Source organism: Homalodisca vitripennis, chromosome 4 (assembly GCF_021130785.1).
Source record: "Homalodisca vitripennis isolate AUS2020 chromosome 4, UT_GWSS_2.1, whole genome shotgun sequence".
Taxonomy (NCBI): Eukaryota; Metazoa; Arthropoda; class Insecta; order Hemiptera; family Cicadellidae; genus Homalodisca; species Homalodisca vitripennis.
Genome location: NC_060210.1, coordinates 11,147,237 through 11,161,748, shown reverse-complemented (window position 1 = coordinate 11,161,748; position 14,512 = coordinate 11,147,237). Strand labels below are relative to the sequence as shown.

The following is a 14,512-nucleotide window of genomic DNA, read 5'->3' as shown; positions in this document are numbered from 1 at the left end:
AAAGCAAAAAACATTTTATACATATAAAATATTTTGTATGTAAGAAATTTAGCAGATGATCTAACCTTGGCGTGATTGAATACTTCAAGTTGAGATTGTTGAATTATTGGCATCAATACGCATCCATCAATATTGGGAAAGGCTCAAGTCGTAATCTCTGGCAGGTGGAGTGATTGATAATCAAGTGTTCACATAGGAATACTTGAAGTAGTCACAGAGATAAGAGTTATCAAGAACTTGTTTCTCCAAGTTATGTTGATAAAGTGGACAAACTTTTACAACTACAGGTGAAAATAAAAAGAACTGAAGTAGAGATATTGTTATTTCTACTGTTGGATTCAAACACATTATTTTATAGTTCAGACTTTATCATTCACGTTTTTTCCTTTAAATTAATGTAGATTTTTAATTTATATTGTATGAGCGTCATATTGTAAAAGGGGCATAATTGCCATTTTAAAACTTTCTGGAAAGCCGAAAATGGTTTTAGTTGTTTGCCTTTGGTATAATCAGGAGAATAATTATTGAGTTGTTTTAATAAACAGTTAACAGATGTCTTATGTTTTTCACTGACTTCACCATCACGCCAACCAGATGTGAAAAATAGATTATGGCCTCTTTATATGACACACATATTACTTACATACGCATTTTCATTTACTTATTTCTTTAAAACATAATATTGAAGACATATCTTTCATGTGTAATTGTATCTTGAAACTATTCTCTCCTCAGTCATTTCCTTGATTATTTAATTTTATGATGTAACTACTTTTATAAAGAGAAATTTAAAACCAACATTACATATCTGTAATATGGAAACTTTAATGTAATTTATCTCTTATTTATAAAATATAATAGTTCTAAGAAGTACAAGCAAATGATGAACCAGAAACTTCTTTATTAATTACACCTTACAAACTTTCCTTAACTCAATTTTCATGTCTTAGCTATTTTATAACTTTGTAATCGGATCATCTGAGATTCCAGAGAGAAGATTTATATTGTAAGAGTTTATACAAATACAGAGAGAAGATTTATATTGTAAGAGTTTAGACAAATACTTCCACATTCAGATTATTGAAATCATATAAAAACATAGAATGTGGTTTCATTTATGGTTTATGTTGTAAAATAGTGTGCATTAAGATTTTGCTTGATGTGCCATTTATGGTCTACGTTATAAAATATAAAAAGTCTTTATAAAAATTTAGCTTACATTGAAATGACAAAATTCACAGCTAAACAACAGAAAATTAAAAGTTTCTTCCATGTTAACATTTTTAATTGATTGATTGGTTAATGAAATTGTTCAAGCTATCTCTAACTACTATCTCTGTGTGAAATTTAGTTTGAACCAATTAAAAATAATTATGGCAGTTGTTAATGTGTTGACATGCCTGTATAGTATTGAGTAATAAATCATACACATATATGAATATTTGGATTGTAATAATTTTGTTTTGGGGAGCAAAAATGCAAAAAAACCTAAAAATACCATCACAAGGGTAATTTTGCAATAGACAGAACTCTAAGAAACATACTTAAAAGCATTAAAATGTGAAAAATATAATGGAAAATGTTTTAAAACTTAAATTCATTATTCGTCTTGCCCCAACAATCAAGACAATAAACCTAACCTCAAACATACAAAAGAATCATAAAAAAGTTGAAATGAACAAAAAAAGTCAGAATAAAGTTTGAAAAGAAGGAGATGTGAATAGATTTGATAATGTGTTGAACTCTGAAATAACTGCCTTGAACTAGTTTAATTTTATTCTACCCATTGTTATTAGTAAACAGGTGAGCACTAGAATGATAATATTGGAAATAATATTATAATAATAGAATATAGTCAAAACTTTATCATAAAATTATTTTATCATTTCATAAATAGAGTGCTAGATATTTGACAAGGACAGAAAATATTACTCTGAATGATTTGATTCATGTTGCAAAACATAGTTCTGTCACATATACTGTATGGGTGTTCTCAAAATACTTGACATCAATCTTTTGATAGCATTATTTTCATATTATTTATAGCAATGTATTATTTAACCTGAAGCCTGCATTATCACCTTAGATTGTGTTATAATTTATTTTTTCAGTTTGGTTGGGAAGTAAACTATAGCCCATTTTCACAACTTTAACTAATATTTTAAGAGTAAGTGTTGGTTTCATGAACTTCCGATTCTGGTTAGTTCTATTGAGTTGAGTTTTACAGTTTGACAAATTATGTTTGAAACAATTGTTTAAAAGGGAAGAATACAAGAGCTATAATGCTGTAAAAAGGGCACAATTAAGATAAAATATTTAGCATTCATTTATGTAGTAGTTGTGGTTTAGTACAGCATTTTAGTAATGAAGCCTTTATAGGTTTAATTACTGATTTTCAAATAAACTTTGTTCATATCCTATAAGGCCACGAATAATACAATCTGTCTATTGTAAGCCTCTATAAACCAAAACTCACTGATACTACACAAATGAATTTTATCAAACAATAGGTGTTTTCACTAAGATATTTTACTACACATTTTAGCTTCAGTAGGGATTGATTTGTATTTTCAAAATAGAAATCAAACGGAAACTGGTTGCACTGAGTATTAAAAGGGAGATTGCAACAGAGGTGTGGGCCTCTTGCTGCCAAGGCGCATTACTATTTGTGGCTGCACTACTAAGATTTATTGTCAAAGTCAAAGTCAAAGTCAAAATGTTCTTTATTCATATACATCAAGTACAGAGATAGTGTCAAAAATTAATAAACCTAATTGGTGACATAAAACATTTAGAGTAGAATATTAATGTCCAGGGTTGGTCATTTGGTAAAATTTCTTCAAGTGTGTAGATGCCTGGTGTGAGAGCAGTTTATGGAGTTCAGTCTTTAGCTGTTTCCCCTTCTTCGTTCTTATTTCTATCGGTAGACAGTTGCTCAGCTTTCTTCCTATGTAGGATGGTTTTTTTTCATACTGTGCTAAGTGGTGAATGGGCAGTGGGATAACATAGTTGAGTTGCGGGTGTTGTAGTAGTGCAGGTCTTCAAGCCTTGATAGGTTTTCTCTATCAACATATAAAATAACTTCTTGTATGTAGAGAGCGGTCACGGTCAAGATCTTTAATGTTGCAAAGACCTCTCTGCAGCTTTCCCGGAAATGAAGGTTTGCAAGTATTCTTATTGCTTTTTTTTGAAGGATTAGAATTCTGGTCATGTTAGCATTTGATGTCCACTCCCCATACAGCTAGACCGTATCTTATATGTGCCTCAAATAGAGCAAAATAGGCAGTACGTGCTGTAGTCAGATCACCAATTTCTTTAACCTGTTTGAGTGCATATAGGCTTGAGTTTAGTCTATTGCATAGCTGGTCAATATGGGGTGTCCAGGATAAGCTTGAGTCAATTGTAATTCCGAGGAATTTGGTTTGTTCAACCAAGTTAACTTCTGGTGAGCAATTAATTTGTCCTGTTCTTCTCCCAAACCCTAATTGGGTAGTTTTAGAGGGGTTAACCACTAAGTCATTTCCATCACAATATTGATATGCCATGTTGACCGCAATAAAAGCATTTACACTAAGGTTTTCAGGTGTATTGTTGTCAAGGATTAAGGTTGTATCGTCAGCGTACATCAAAGTTTTAGTATATTCATGTAAGTATTGTGGAAGGTCATTAATAAAAAGAATAAAAAGCACTGGACCCAGCACGGATCCCTGTGGGACACCTCTATGTATAGGATGGGGTTTGTGATCGGAATGCTTTAGTCACCCCTTTTTCAGTAGACTTTAGTTCGACTATTTGACTTCTGTCTTTGAGGTAGCTTTCGAAACCATTTCAGAGCTGTTTCGTTACACCAAGTGCTTTTAGTTTCTTCTGTATGAGGTCATGACCCAGGCAGTCGAAAGCCTTACTCAAATCCAAGAAGATTTAGCTGTAGTCAGGTTGCCTTTTTCTATGCTGTCAGTCACTGATTCTATCAAGCTAATCATTGCTGTAGTTGTTGACTTGCCATTGACGAAGCCATGCTGAGAGCTGCTTAACAGGTTGTTCAACCTGCAATGTTCTAATAGCCTGACGAGAACAATTTTCTCACAAAGTTTTGAGACAGTTGGTAGTAATGAAATGGGTCTGTAATTACTTAATTCTGATTTACTGCCAGTCTTAAATTTAGGATAGATTTTTGATATTTTCAGTGCTGAGGGAAAGTGTCCTTCGTTGAAAGATTTATTGAAGATATCAGTAAGGGGATAGATAAGTTCTTCTGCACAGTGTTTTAGTATTTTTGTGGATATATCATCAATACCGGCAGAGTTTTTTGATTTAAAGTTTTTAATAATTAATCTTAATTCCTCTTGAGTTGTGGGTCTTAATGAACTAAGTTCATTAATTTGAGTGCCTATGCGTTCAGCTGGTTCAATTGGTTTTCTATGAGAGTTTTTATTAAGGTTAATCGTGTTTTTTGCCATGTTGGCAAAGTAGTTATTGAATTGTTCAGCGACTATAGATGTATCTTCAATAAGCTTTCCATCAATGGTTAGTTTTAGTTCAGGTGAGCAGTTTTGTTTTTTTTTGATCGGACAGTATTTATTGTTTCCCAGATTGTTTTAGATTTGTTTTCTGAGTTGAAAATTTTACTAGCAAAAGCTTGGCTTCTCAGAGTTTTCAGTTTTTGGTCATAGGTTTTTTGAGATCCATTGCTTTGTTTTTATCCTCAAGATTTCCTGTAGTTTCATACTCGTTAAGGTGAGTTAGGAATTCATTCTTGAGCACTAGTGCTTCTGCATCAGCGAAGTGCTTTAGTGTTCTTTTTTTTGCTACCAGCTGCCATAAGGGGACATGCAGCATCTAGGGCAGCTGTCACTAGCTTTCTAAAGTTGTTGTAGGCTTCTTCTGAGTTCAAAGAAGTATACACAGTTTCCCATTGTATACTCAGTTTGTATATACTCAGTTTGTTGTCAATTGTATACTATATTGTGGGTGACTCAGTAAATGTTTCTTTACTACCACTGCAAGCCGAGATACGACAATAGGGAGCAGTTCCAGATATAAGTATTCTGGATGGTGCTGGGGAGTTGGTAGCTGTAAGTGGAGATTTAGAGTGGGTTATTTATTGTAGGTGACTCAGTAAATGTTGCTTTACTACCGCTGCAAGCCGAGATACGACAATAGGGAGCAGTTCCAGATATAAGTATTCTGGATGGTGCTGGGGAGTTGGTAGCTGTAAGTGGAGATTTAGAGTGGGTTATTTATTGTAGGTGACTCAGTAAATGTTCTTTACTACCGCTGCAAGCCGAGATACGACAATAGGGAGCAGTTCCAGATATAAGTATTCTGGATGGTGCTGGGGAGTTGGTAGCTGTAAGTGGAGATTTAGAGTGGGTTATTTATTGTAGGTGACTCAGTAAATGTTGCTTTACTACCGCTGCAAGCCGAGATACGACAATAGGGAGCAGTTCCAGATATAAGTATTCTGGATGGTGCTGGGGAGTTGGTAGCTGTAAGTTGAGATTTAGAGTGGGTTATTTATTGTAGGTGTCTCAGTAATGAAGGAAAATTTAACCACATCCATTCAAAAATGGTTTTACATTGATTAACATTAATATATATATGAAAAATGTAATTAAAGAATTACTACTTGTTTAGAAAAATCAGTAACCAAAAGTGTTTGGCTAAAATTTTAATAACATGTGAAACTATCTTGTAAAGTATATTTTTATTAAATGCCTTGTAAAAATAATGTTTTCAATACTTTGACGAGCCTATGACATGACTAATTTTATAATTGTATAAGCATGTAAAGTTTAGTAGTGAAAGTTTTATACTAACTTTCATCTATTTTAGAAGTTTTAAATAAGTAATGATTGATTTTACTGTATGATTGAAGTTACTCAGCATTTTTTAGGGCCCAAAAATGAACGATTATTTTGCACGGTACAAGTGAATTTAGTAAGAAACTAGTCTGTTAACAAAATGGACAATTGTACAATAAGAATGTACAGTAACAAAGTTGTGAGATTTTGTAATATGTACTAAAAATGAGTTTATTTTTACTATTATAAATGATGAACATTAAAAAATTAATTAGATAATTTGTTTATGTCCCTGAATCAGATGCACCTGATTAGTAAGTGTTGTGGAAAATTCAAGTAATCGTCTGTTTAGAAAAATGAGGGTTTCCTGTTAATAGTTCCTGACCGTTCCAGGTGACTGCAGCTTGGAATCGAGCCGGGCCAAGTTGCAGAACGTGTCAACTTAAAATGAAGCCACTCCTATGGCTCTAGTTACAAATTTTCCTGCAGAAGAAATCTTGACATTTAAAACTCTCAGTGCTAGTTTTTCTTTATATCACTTTCGAAACTTTACTAACTCAACTGTAATGTTTATTTCATTTTTATGTATTGATTCGTGATCAGAAGACAATCAATTAGTGTGTAGAATGAATAAACGAGCAAGGCTATTATTAATTGTTTGGTAATCAAGCATTAATTGGTTTTAATATCCTTTATCTTACCACATTGATGGTGGCTTTTTGTATCTAAACTATAAACTCCCTTTTTAGTCGGCAAAGTTGGCAGTCGTGTTAGAATCTTTTGTCAAGTTTCTTTATTGCTCAACTTCATGTAACCATGATTATCACCTTCAGCAAAATTTACCTTGGCTCATTGAATTACTGTGTAGTGTGAACAATTTTATTTTAGTAAAAAATGGAATAGATTAGTGACTGCTCTCGTTTAGAGTCCTTTCACCTCTTTTAGCAAAATAAAATCATTTTTCCAATAATAGACGATACAATAAAATAGTTATATTTAGGCATTAAAAGATGACGTGGTGTGCTTTGACAGTAACCACTTTCATGGCGTGCTCTTTTAAGAGTTATTGGTAACCACGAGTGGAAATGAGCATGTGGTGTTCATCATTGCATTTGTGGGTAATAACGTGACAGCACATTTATTCTACGGAATTTCATTGAGTTTAGTTTAATATTTCCGTGGGTTCTCTTATTTTTGTGGTGTGCTAGGCTAGATTGTCTAAGTATAATGTTTTGTTGCAGTGTGTGTTGTACCTGTGGGCTCTGAAGCTGTGCCATCCAACCACGTTATTTCTATTACGAGGAAACCACGAGTGTAGACATCTTACAGAATATTTTACGTTTAAACAAGAATGTGAGTATTTCATAGTTTAAAACTGATTTAGAACAGAATTGAAATGCTTGCATGAGATTAGGATGTAAATTAGAATTGAAATGTGTTGTTCAGTATTCATTGTGCAGTACTTACTTTATTATTAAAAGTTGTGTATAATAAGGTCTAATGTAAATAATAGCAAAATCTGATGTGGCCATTTCTGGGGTGTTTTGTGTTGCGCAATATGAAAAGAGATACCGATCTTGGATATTGGGATTTTCAGTTTGTAAAGTAACACCAGCTTGATTGTAATTTATTAGTTTGCGGTTTAGAAAGCGATCTGACTGGATCTTGTGATTTTTCAGCTTCCAAAGTGACAATAATCCCATTTGGATGTTTCTGGATCAAATAGGATTTTTCATTTGTAAAAAAAAATACTGATGTAGTTGAATCTTGGAGCTTTTAGTGTGTAAAGCAGTTACTCACTAACTCACTTTGGAACATTAAAATGTCAGGATAAAAAAATAATATTAATAATTAGCATATTGTTTAACACAATTTTCATTATGCTTTTAGTAAATTGTCAAACACAAGACTAGATGTCTTTTTTTAAGAAAGCAATATTTCTGAAGTACTGTAGGCTTTCAGTTAATTGAACAGAATATTTTTCATCATCCAATAGCCAAGGTTTGTCAAGCCAGGGTTTTCCGTCCCGGGATGATTGAGAAGCTGCTTCATCACTGAGATGACACTTTTATCTTGGCCCTTCACAGAATAATTACTGCAAATAATTTCTTGCTTGTTAAATTGAAGATTTATCGTTTCCTCATTATTGAATTACGCTAGAATCATTGGAAATATAAATACTGAACCAGAATGAGTTAGTAAAAACAGATTAGTAACAATCAATTTAATTTTGAATGCCTTTTATTATAGCTAAAACTGCTTGTTAAATGTAATGAAATATGTCTGTATAAATTAGTAATGATTTTCATTAATGATCTTGAGGCCTTTTCAATTGAAGATAAATTTGATGAGCATTATGTAATCTGATTCTACAACAATAACTTATAAACCAATGTTTTAATATCTTTACATTTACATGGTGATTTGTGGGAGTTTTGAATAAATCCACAAGAAGCTGCAGCATTTCTGAGTTGATGTTCTGTCTGAAATATTCTCATCGCATTTCATGGGAGTGAAATATTTCTCTCTCTTCCCTGCATAGTAATAGATTGTCTCACACACCACACACTTTAAGCCGCCGCCGTGAATAAATATAATGTTGACAACCCTCAATTTTTTAAAGTGAACTTTGAACTTTCATCTTTATAACATAAAGATAATAATGTTTAATTCTATACTGGCGCATAGTTGTACAACTATTTTAAAGTATAATATAAAACTAATGCCATTAAAAATTCAACACATGTATTACCTATCTTTTCGTTTTGACAGCTTTATGACTAATAATAATTTAATAGTTTAGTTAGTAACAAATTCATGTAATTTATGAGAAATGATAAAAAAAATATTGCAGTAGTAGAAAGATTGATATAGACTCCAAAATGTACAAAAGAAACACATTTTATGTTATCCAAGAAAATGTATAAATCATGGGAATATTTTAGAAAAAAAAACTTTTATTGAAATCAGCAGCACTTAATGATCAACAACACTTCGTAATTCATAAACATAAGATATACTGACATCTGAATAACTGGGATAAAGTATTACTTGTTGACCGTATTATTTATTGGAATTATACAACTATAATCATATGGAAAGTTTATTTGTAAAAATGTTTATACATCTAAATTAGCCAGTCAGTTTGTTATAATCGTTTCCAAAAAGCTGTCTAATGTAAACGTACTAAGTTGTACACAGTATAAAAAATGAAATGAAAGCCAAATGTAATGGTTAGGAATTGGTATTGAGTGAATGATAATTGCTTGCAAACCTTAGCACTGGAAATTTCCCCTAGGTACCCATCTGAAATTTCCCCTAGGTATCCATCTACCGAAATTGAATCAGCTGGCTCTTTCTGTCTGGCATAGAACACCAATCATTCAAAGTGGTGTAGTATTTAAAAAAATCTAATGTTCTTAAAGAAAACCAGCCTCAGAATTAAAGTATAGTGTATCAAAAAATTTCCTCTAGATTCATCGGCATGTTTTTTTTGTACATGTTGTCCATTCATTTTGTCACTGTGTATAAATGATTACAGCCAGTGTTGAAACACAATATGTTGCTGTCAGCTCATATCTGTGTCAAAGTTGGCAGAGTCATTGGTTGTTCAAGGTTGGAGCTACATAACTTACTGAGCCGTTGCCAACTATGTGTGGGGCACAACAAGTGACTGGCTCGTCACCGGCTCTCTTTACTTGGTTGTAAAAACAAACTACGAGCCATCGTAAACGTTGCCGGAGGATGTCATACGCTGTAACACTATCTTTCTGTCATAAAAAAACGGTTGTCCTGTGGATGAAGGAAAACGAAATAGTCAGTATGTTCAGGACACTCGTCACAACAATGAAATTGTCACAAAAACGTACAACATTGCGAACATGTCATTTTGAACAATTGAATGTTACATGAATATTTTAATAATGAAAAGAACTTTTTACTTGAGGTTTTCAATAGCTTTTTGTAGCAAAAAGTTTGATCGAACATCTATTATGATTTTATTAGGAAAAACTGTTCATGGTGAGTGGAATTCTCGTTCACTGGTCTAAATGTACCTACAAAGTTCTCAGACGACTTCTATTCTGATTTATTTTGCATTTGCAGGGCATATGAGTGCAGTTAAACAATGTATAAAAAGGTACATTACAGGAATTCATATAGGTAGTCCAACTATAACAATGACATCATTGAGGGCTAGTAAGTAAGCTCCATTGTATGAATCAACAAATCAATCCACATATCCATTTCATAATGTATCAGAACACACATAACAGGTGGAAGGACAGGCTCAGATTTGGTATCAAATTTAACAAACCACCAAGACAGGCAAACGATAAGAACACAATAAGAAATTGCACAGCAAAGTGTACCCATCGGGCGCAGTTTTAGAAAATACTGCCTATTACGATTGTGAACTGGATCAGAATAAGTAGGCCATCATAATTATGATCATTTACCTGTAATTATTTGTATTTAATATTTGACACTATTTATGTACATGATTTGTGCTGAATAAATAAAGACATTTTGACTTGACTATCTGTGAATGAAACAACATGATGATTCAACAATTGCATAACAACATTAGGTACCTCTTTGGAGCATATTTGTTATACAATTTTTAAAATAATCTTGATAGTTGATTTTTAAATAAAAGTATGTAATCATAAAGTAATATTGTACATTTATAGAGTACTGGTTCATTTGGCTGAAGGTTGGATCCCGAGGTGGCCATATTTGATTGATTCTTCTGTAGTAAAAAGTAAAAAACTGATAATAATATGAAAGTTATTGAAAAGTTCAGACTTAAAAAATTCTCTTTTTTACATGTTAACATAACTATGAAGTCATGGATGTGAGCAAAGAGGTACAAGAAGAGTGCGTCGGGGATGTTGACCCCTGGTCCTGGGAGGGTGGGGTAGGAGGGGTTTGGGGGTTAGAGCGGATAACAGACTCTTGTCAAATGCCTGTCCTGAATTTTGATGGGCTATATTGTCTCTCAGGTCGGATTGTCTGGAAGAAAACGTGTAGACTGAACACTCACTTATTGTTGCCAGCCAGTCCAGTCACCTTATTGAAGCTTGTAGTTCTTTACTAACAAATTTAATCATGTGATAAGATGTTGAGAGTTCACAGGATGATAACAGCTGGTTAAAAAAGGGATTTATTGTAGTGAGTTCAAAGGAAGAGTGGATTTGGGAGAAGGGAAGTGTGGGAGGGAGAAAGTTAAGAGTGATTGAGTAAGAGGGGGAAATAGATCAATAGAGGAAGAGAGAGTGGTGGAAGAGAAAGAGAGATTGGTGGAAGAGAAAGAGAGATAATCAAAAAGGGTATAAGAACTAAAAATTAAGATGGTCTGGTGTTATAAGCAGATTAAATTGGGCATTTTAAGTGTTTGTGACAAATACTTGGAAATAATTTTTTAATTTAATAATTTATTTGTTAAAACTTTCACACACTTAGTGTCAACGATTTCACATTATTTTTGTATACTAATAATGATTATTAAAATAGTAAAAAGATTCTGTACTAAAACTGTTGCACACTTGGTGTTAACAATTTAAAATTATTGTTGTACACTATTAATAATTATTAATGCATTAAAATATCATTAAAATACTAAGCATATGCCTTACTTTTTTAGTTTTTAACAAAACATAGATGCTTCCTTTGCATTAAAGAATAAAAAATACGGTTTTACAGTGGCTTAATCTGTATTGTGTAAGTATTATAAAAATACAGTGATTGTATGGAAAAAAAAACATTTCAGTAGGATTCTGTTTAAACTGCTTTTTAGTTTGTTGATATTTGATTTATTTTTAATTTAATGTGGAAATTGATTATCAAACTTATAACCAAAATTAAGTAGTTTTTAAAAATTGTTTATTTAATATTGTTTAAGTACAATATTTTTCGGTTTAAATTGTTATCAATATTTAATGTTGTTTTTAAATTATTAGTGGAATATATTCTAATTTAATATGACAGACCGATTTATGCTTACGTGAGTGTAAAAGAATTTTCTTAGAAAATTATAGGTTGTGTTTTATTTTACGATATAAATATTTATGGAGCATCATCTAAGAAAACTTTTTATGGGATATTGCTTTAGCAGAAAAGGCACTAAGAATAATTTTTAATTTAAATAGGAGAGAATATGTGAGACAACTTTTTTTCAAATCAAATGTTATTGGCTTATACGAGTATTTTATATATTTATGTAACTATCAAGATTGTGTATGGAAATAATATTACAATTAATAATTATGGAAGGCAGAAGACACCAGTACAACACAAGAGCTTATATAATTAATGAGTGTTACAGAATAGAGCTCTTAAAAAAACTACTTTTAAGGCTTAACAATTTTTGATAGTTTATCTGAACCACTTAAACTAGAAAAAAATGTTGCAAAATTGTTAATTTTATCTAAAGAATATTCGTTCAAATCTTCATTTTATTCTTCAGACGAATTTTTAGTGAGGGATAGGTAGATACAGTGTTAAATATATAGTTTATAACATTATTATTTCTTTAGTTAGTGGTATGTTTTTGATGATTTTATTTGTCTTTGACTATTCATTGTACAAGAATGTACATATATTTAATAAAGAATTTATTTGATTTGATTTAAAATAAAGTTTATAGTTTTGTTTTTTTCATTGTATTATAATGGTGTCTTGTGCTATTGCAGGAAATGTAGTTTCCTTGTGCAAGAGGGAGGGAAGCCTTACTACATGTTTATTTATAGCTCATGTTGGTCCCACCCCTCCCTCTCCCCTTCACCTTCCTTGTGATCTTATAGTCTTTGTGAATGAGTTCCTCCATCTATCTAGAACTGTGTCTGGTTCTCCCTCCAACACTCATCTACAATATTAAGAATTGATTTACTGATTATAAAGATTTATTGCATTAATTGTGTCTGTATGTTGTTAAGCTACCTTTTAAACATTTTCGTAAACGTCTAAAAATTTTACCAATATATAACTTACAGTATTTTGTTAATATTTTCAGATAACCTTAAGTAACAATAAAATATAGTATTGTTTTTCTTGTAACTAATTACATAATTAAACATTAATTAACTAGTAAGGAAGTATCTTAGTAAGTAAGTATCAACTAAGTAGTAAGAAATTGTAGTATTTACTTATACACATTTTTCTTTACAACTTGTTCCGGAATGTTTTAAGATACAAGTAAGGAAGATCCAGGTTGTTGATACTTTTCCACAAAATAGTCTGTTAATATTAGAACCAATTCAGGTGTTAAAGTTAGGCTTTGGTTAGTTTATTCTTTTTAATTCACAGTCAGTTTTATAAGATACTTAATCTGAGGATAGAAGAAATATTATATTTTTGGCTTTGGGAAATTAATGGCTAAGCATTGGTGAAACATCAACATTTCTTACCTGTCTGTCTATCTGCACAATATTCCGGGAATAAATTGAGCTATAGACTTGAAATTTCATGTGAAGCTTCTTTTCTATACTTGCAACATGTATAATTTTTTTCTAAAGAAAAACAGGGCCGGGTCCTAGCAACCCCTCACACACGCTAAACATCAAATTTTAAACTTCTACCACATTTAAATATACACCCATATTACTGTACCTCCTTTACTGCTTGTGTAGTATTCACCCATGTATTCGAGTAAAAGAAAAATATTTTGTATGTTATTGTGAATTATGATAACCAAAAATATAGAGAATTTATTACTGACTGCCTTGTGAGTGTGGGTGCACATCAAGCGACTTACAGTCACTACTCCGAATTCTAGACATGTTGCTCTTCTTTTACACTAACTGATATATTGGCGTCTTGTCGATACAACATGTTTGGTAGCTGTGTTGACCATCTTCTTGTACATTAACACTTATATTTCCATCTTCTTGTCATGTCGACACAAAATGTTGTGAGAGTAGGAGAACAGATGGTGGGGGGTTGACACACAAACTGAGTGGCATACTGGATGAAAATTAAATTATCCTCTCTTTCTTCTCAAGGGAACTTACTGGGCAAGAAAATAAAGTTATGTCATAGTAAAGAGAAACATTTTCAAATGCGCATGTTTTTAATAAACTATAATTTTTTTAAGAGAAATAGTTGCAATTTATACATTTTGAAAAGTCAGTAAATAGTTTTTAACTTTATCAAATTTTTTAATTTTAAAATTAGTGATATTAATAACACAATTTGTGACAATAAAATAAAATATACATTCTAAAAATACTGAAATATTTTAATTTATGCACGCTTTATTTATGTATAACTAAAGTAAATAATTAGTTGCAATTATTTTAAATAAATCCACTATTCATGCATAGCTGGCAGTTATGTTAAATATTTAGTAAATTTGAAAAAATAGTTTTCTATTTTAGTTTGATAAATTTAGAAGTGAAAATAATTATTCTATTTCAAAATAAAGCTTATGTTTAATGTGAAAAGACAAAGCCTCCCGTTCTTATTCAGCATTGTATTTTTAAGTTTTGACGTTTGCTGAACCCATTAAAATGGTATGACAAGTGTTAACTACCGAAAAAATGCTGTACTACTGTGATGGAATAGTCTTGCTATGAAACTTTGACCGTGTATTTGTTTTTTTGTCTGTGTTCATACCAACATTGAGCAGGCTGTGAACATGATTCTAATGTTGCCAATCATATTATAATTTAATGTTATTTTTACTATTTATTAAAAAATTTTATGTTGTC

The 14,512-nt window shown here is 31.6% G+C and overlaps 1 protein-coding gene across 1 annotated transcript in view; it reads left to right on the top strand.

The window, feature by feature from the left end:
• Positions 1-14,512, top strand: part of LOC124358950 (serine/threonine-protein phosphatase 2B catalytic subunit 2-like) — a 266,031-nt gene that overhangs the window by 197,564 nt on the left and 53,955 nt on the right. The window contains exon 4 of the mRNA XM_046811235.1: positions 7,046-7,157. Within this exon, the coding sequence (XP_046667191.1) occupies positions 7,046-7,157 (112 nt within the window). The remainder of the gene's footprint in view (positions 1-7,045; positions 7,158-14,512) is intronic.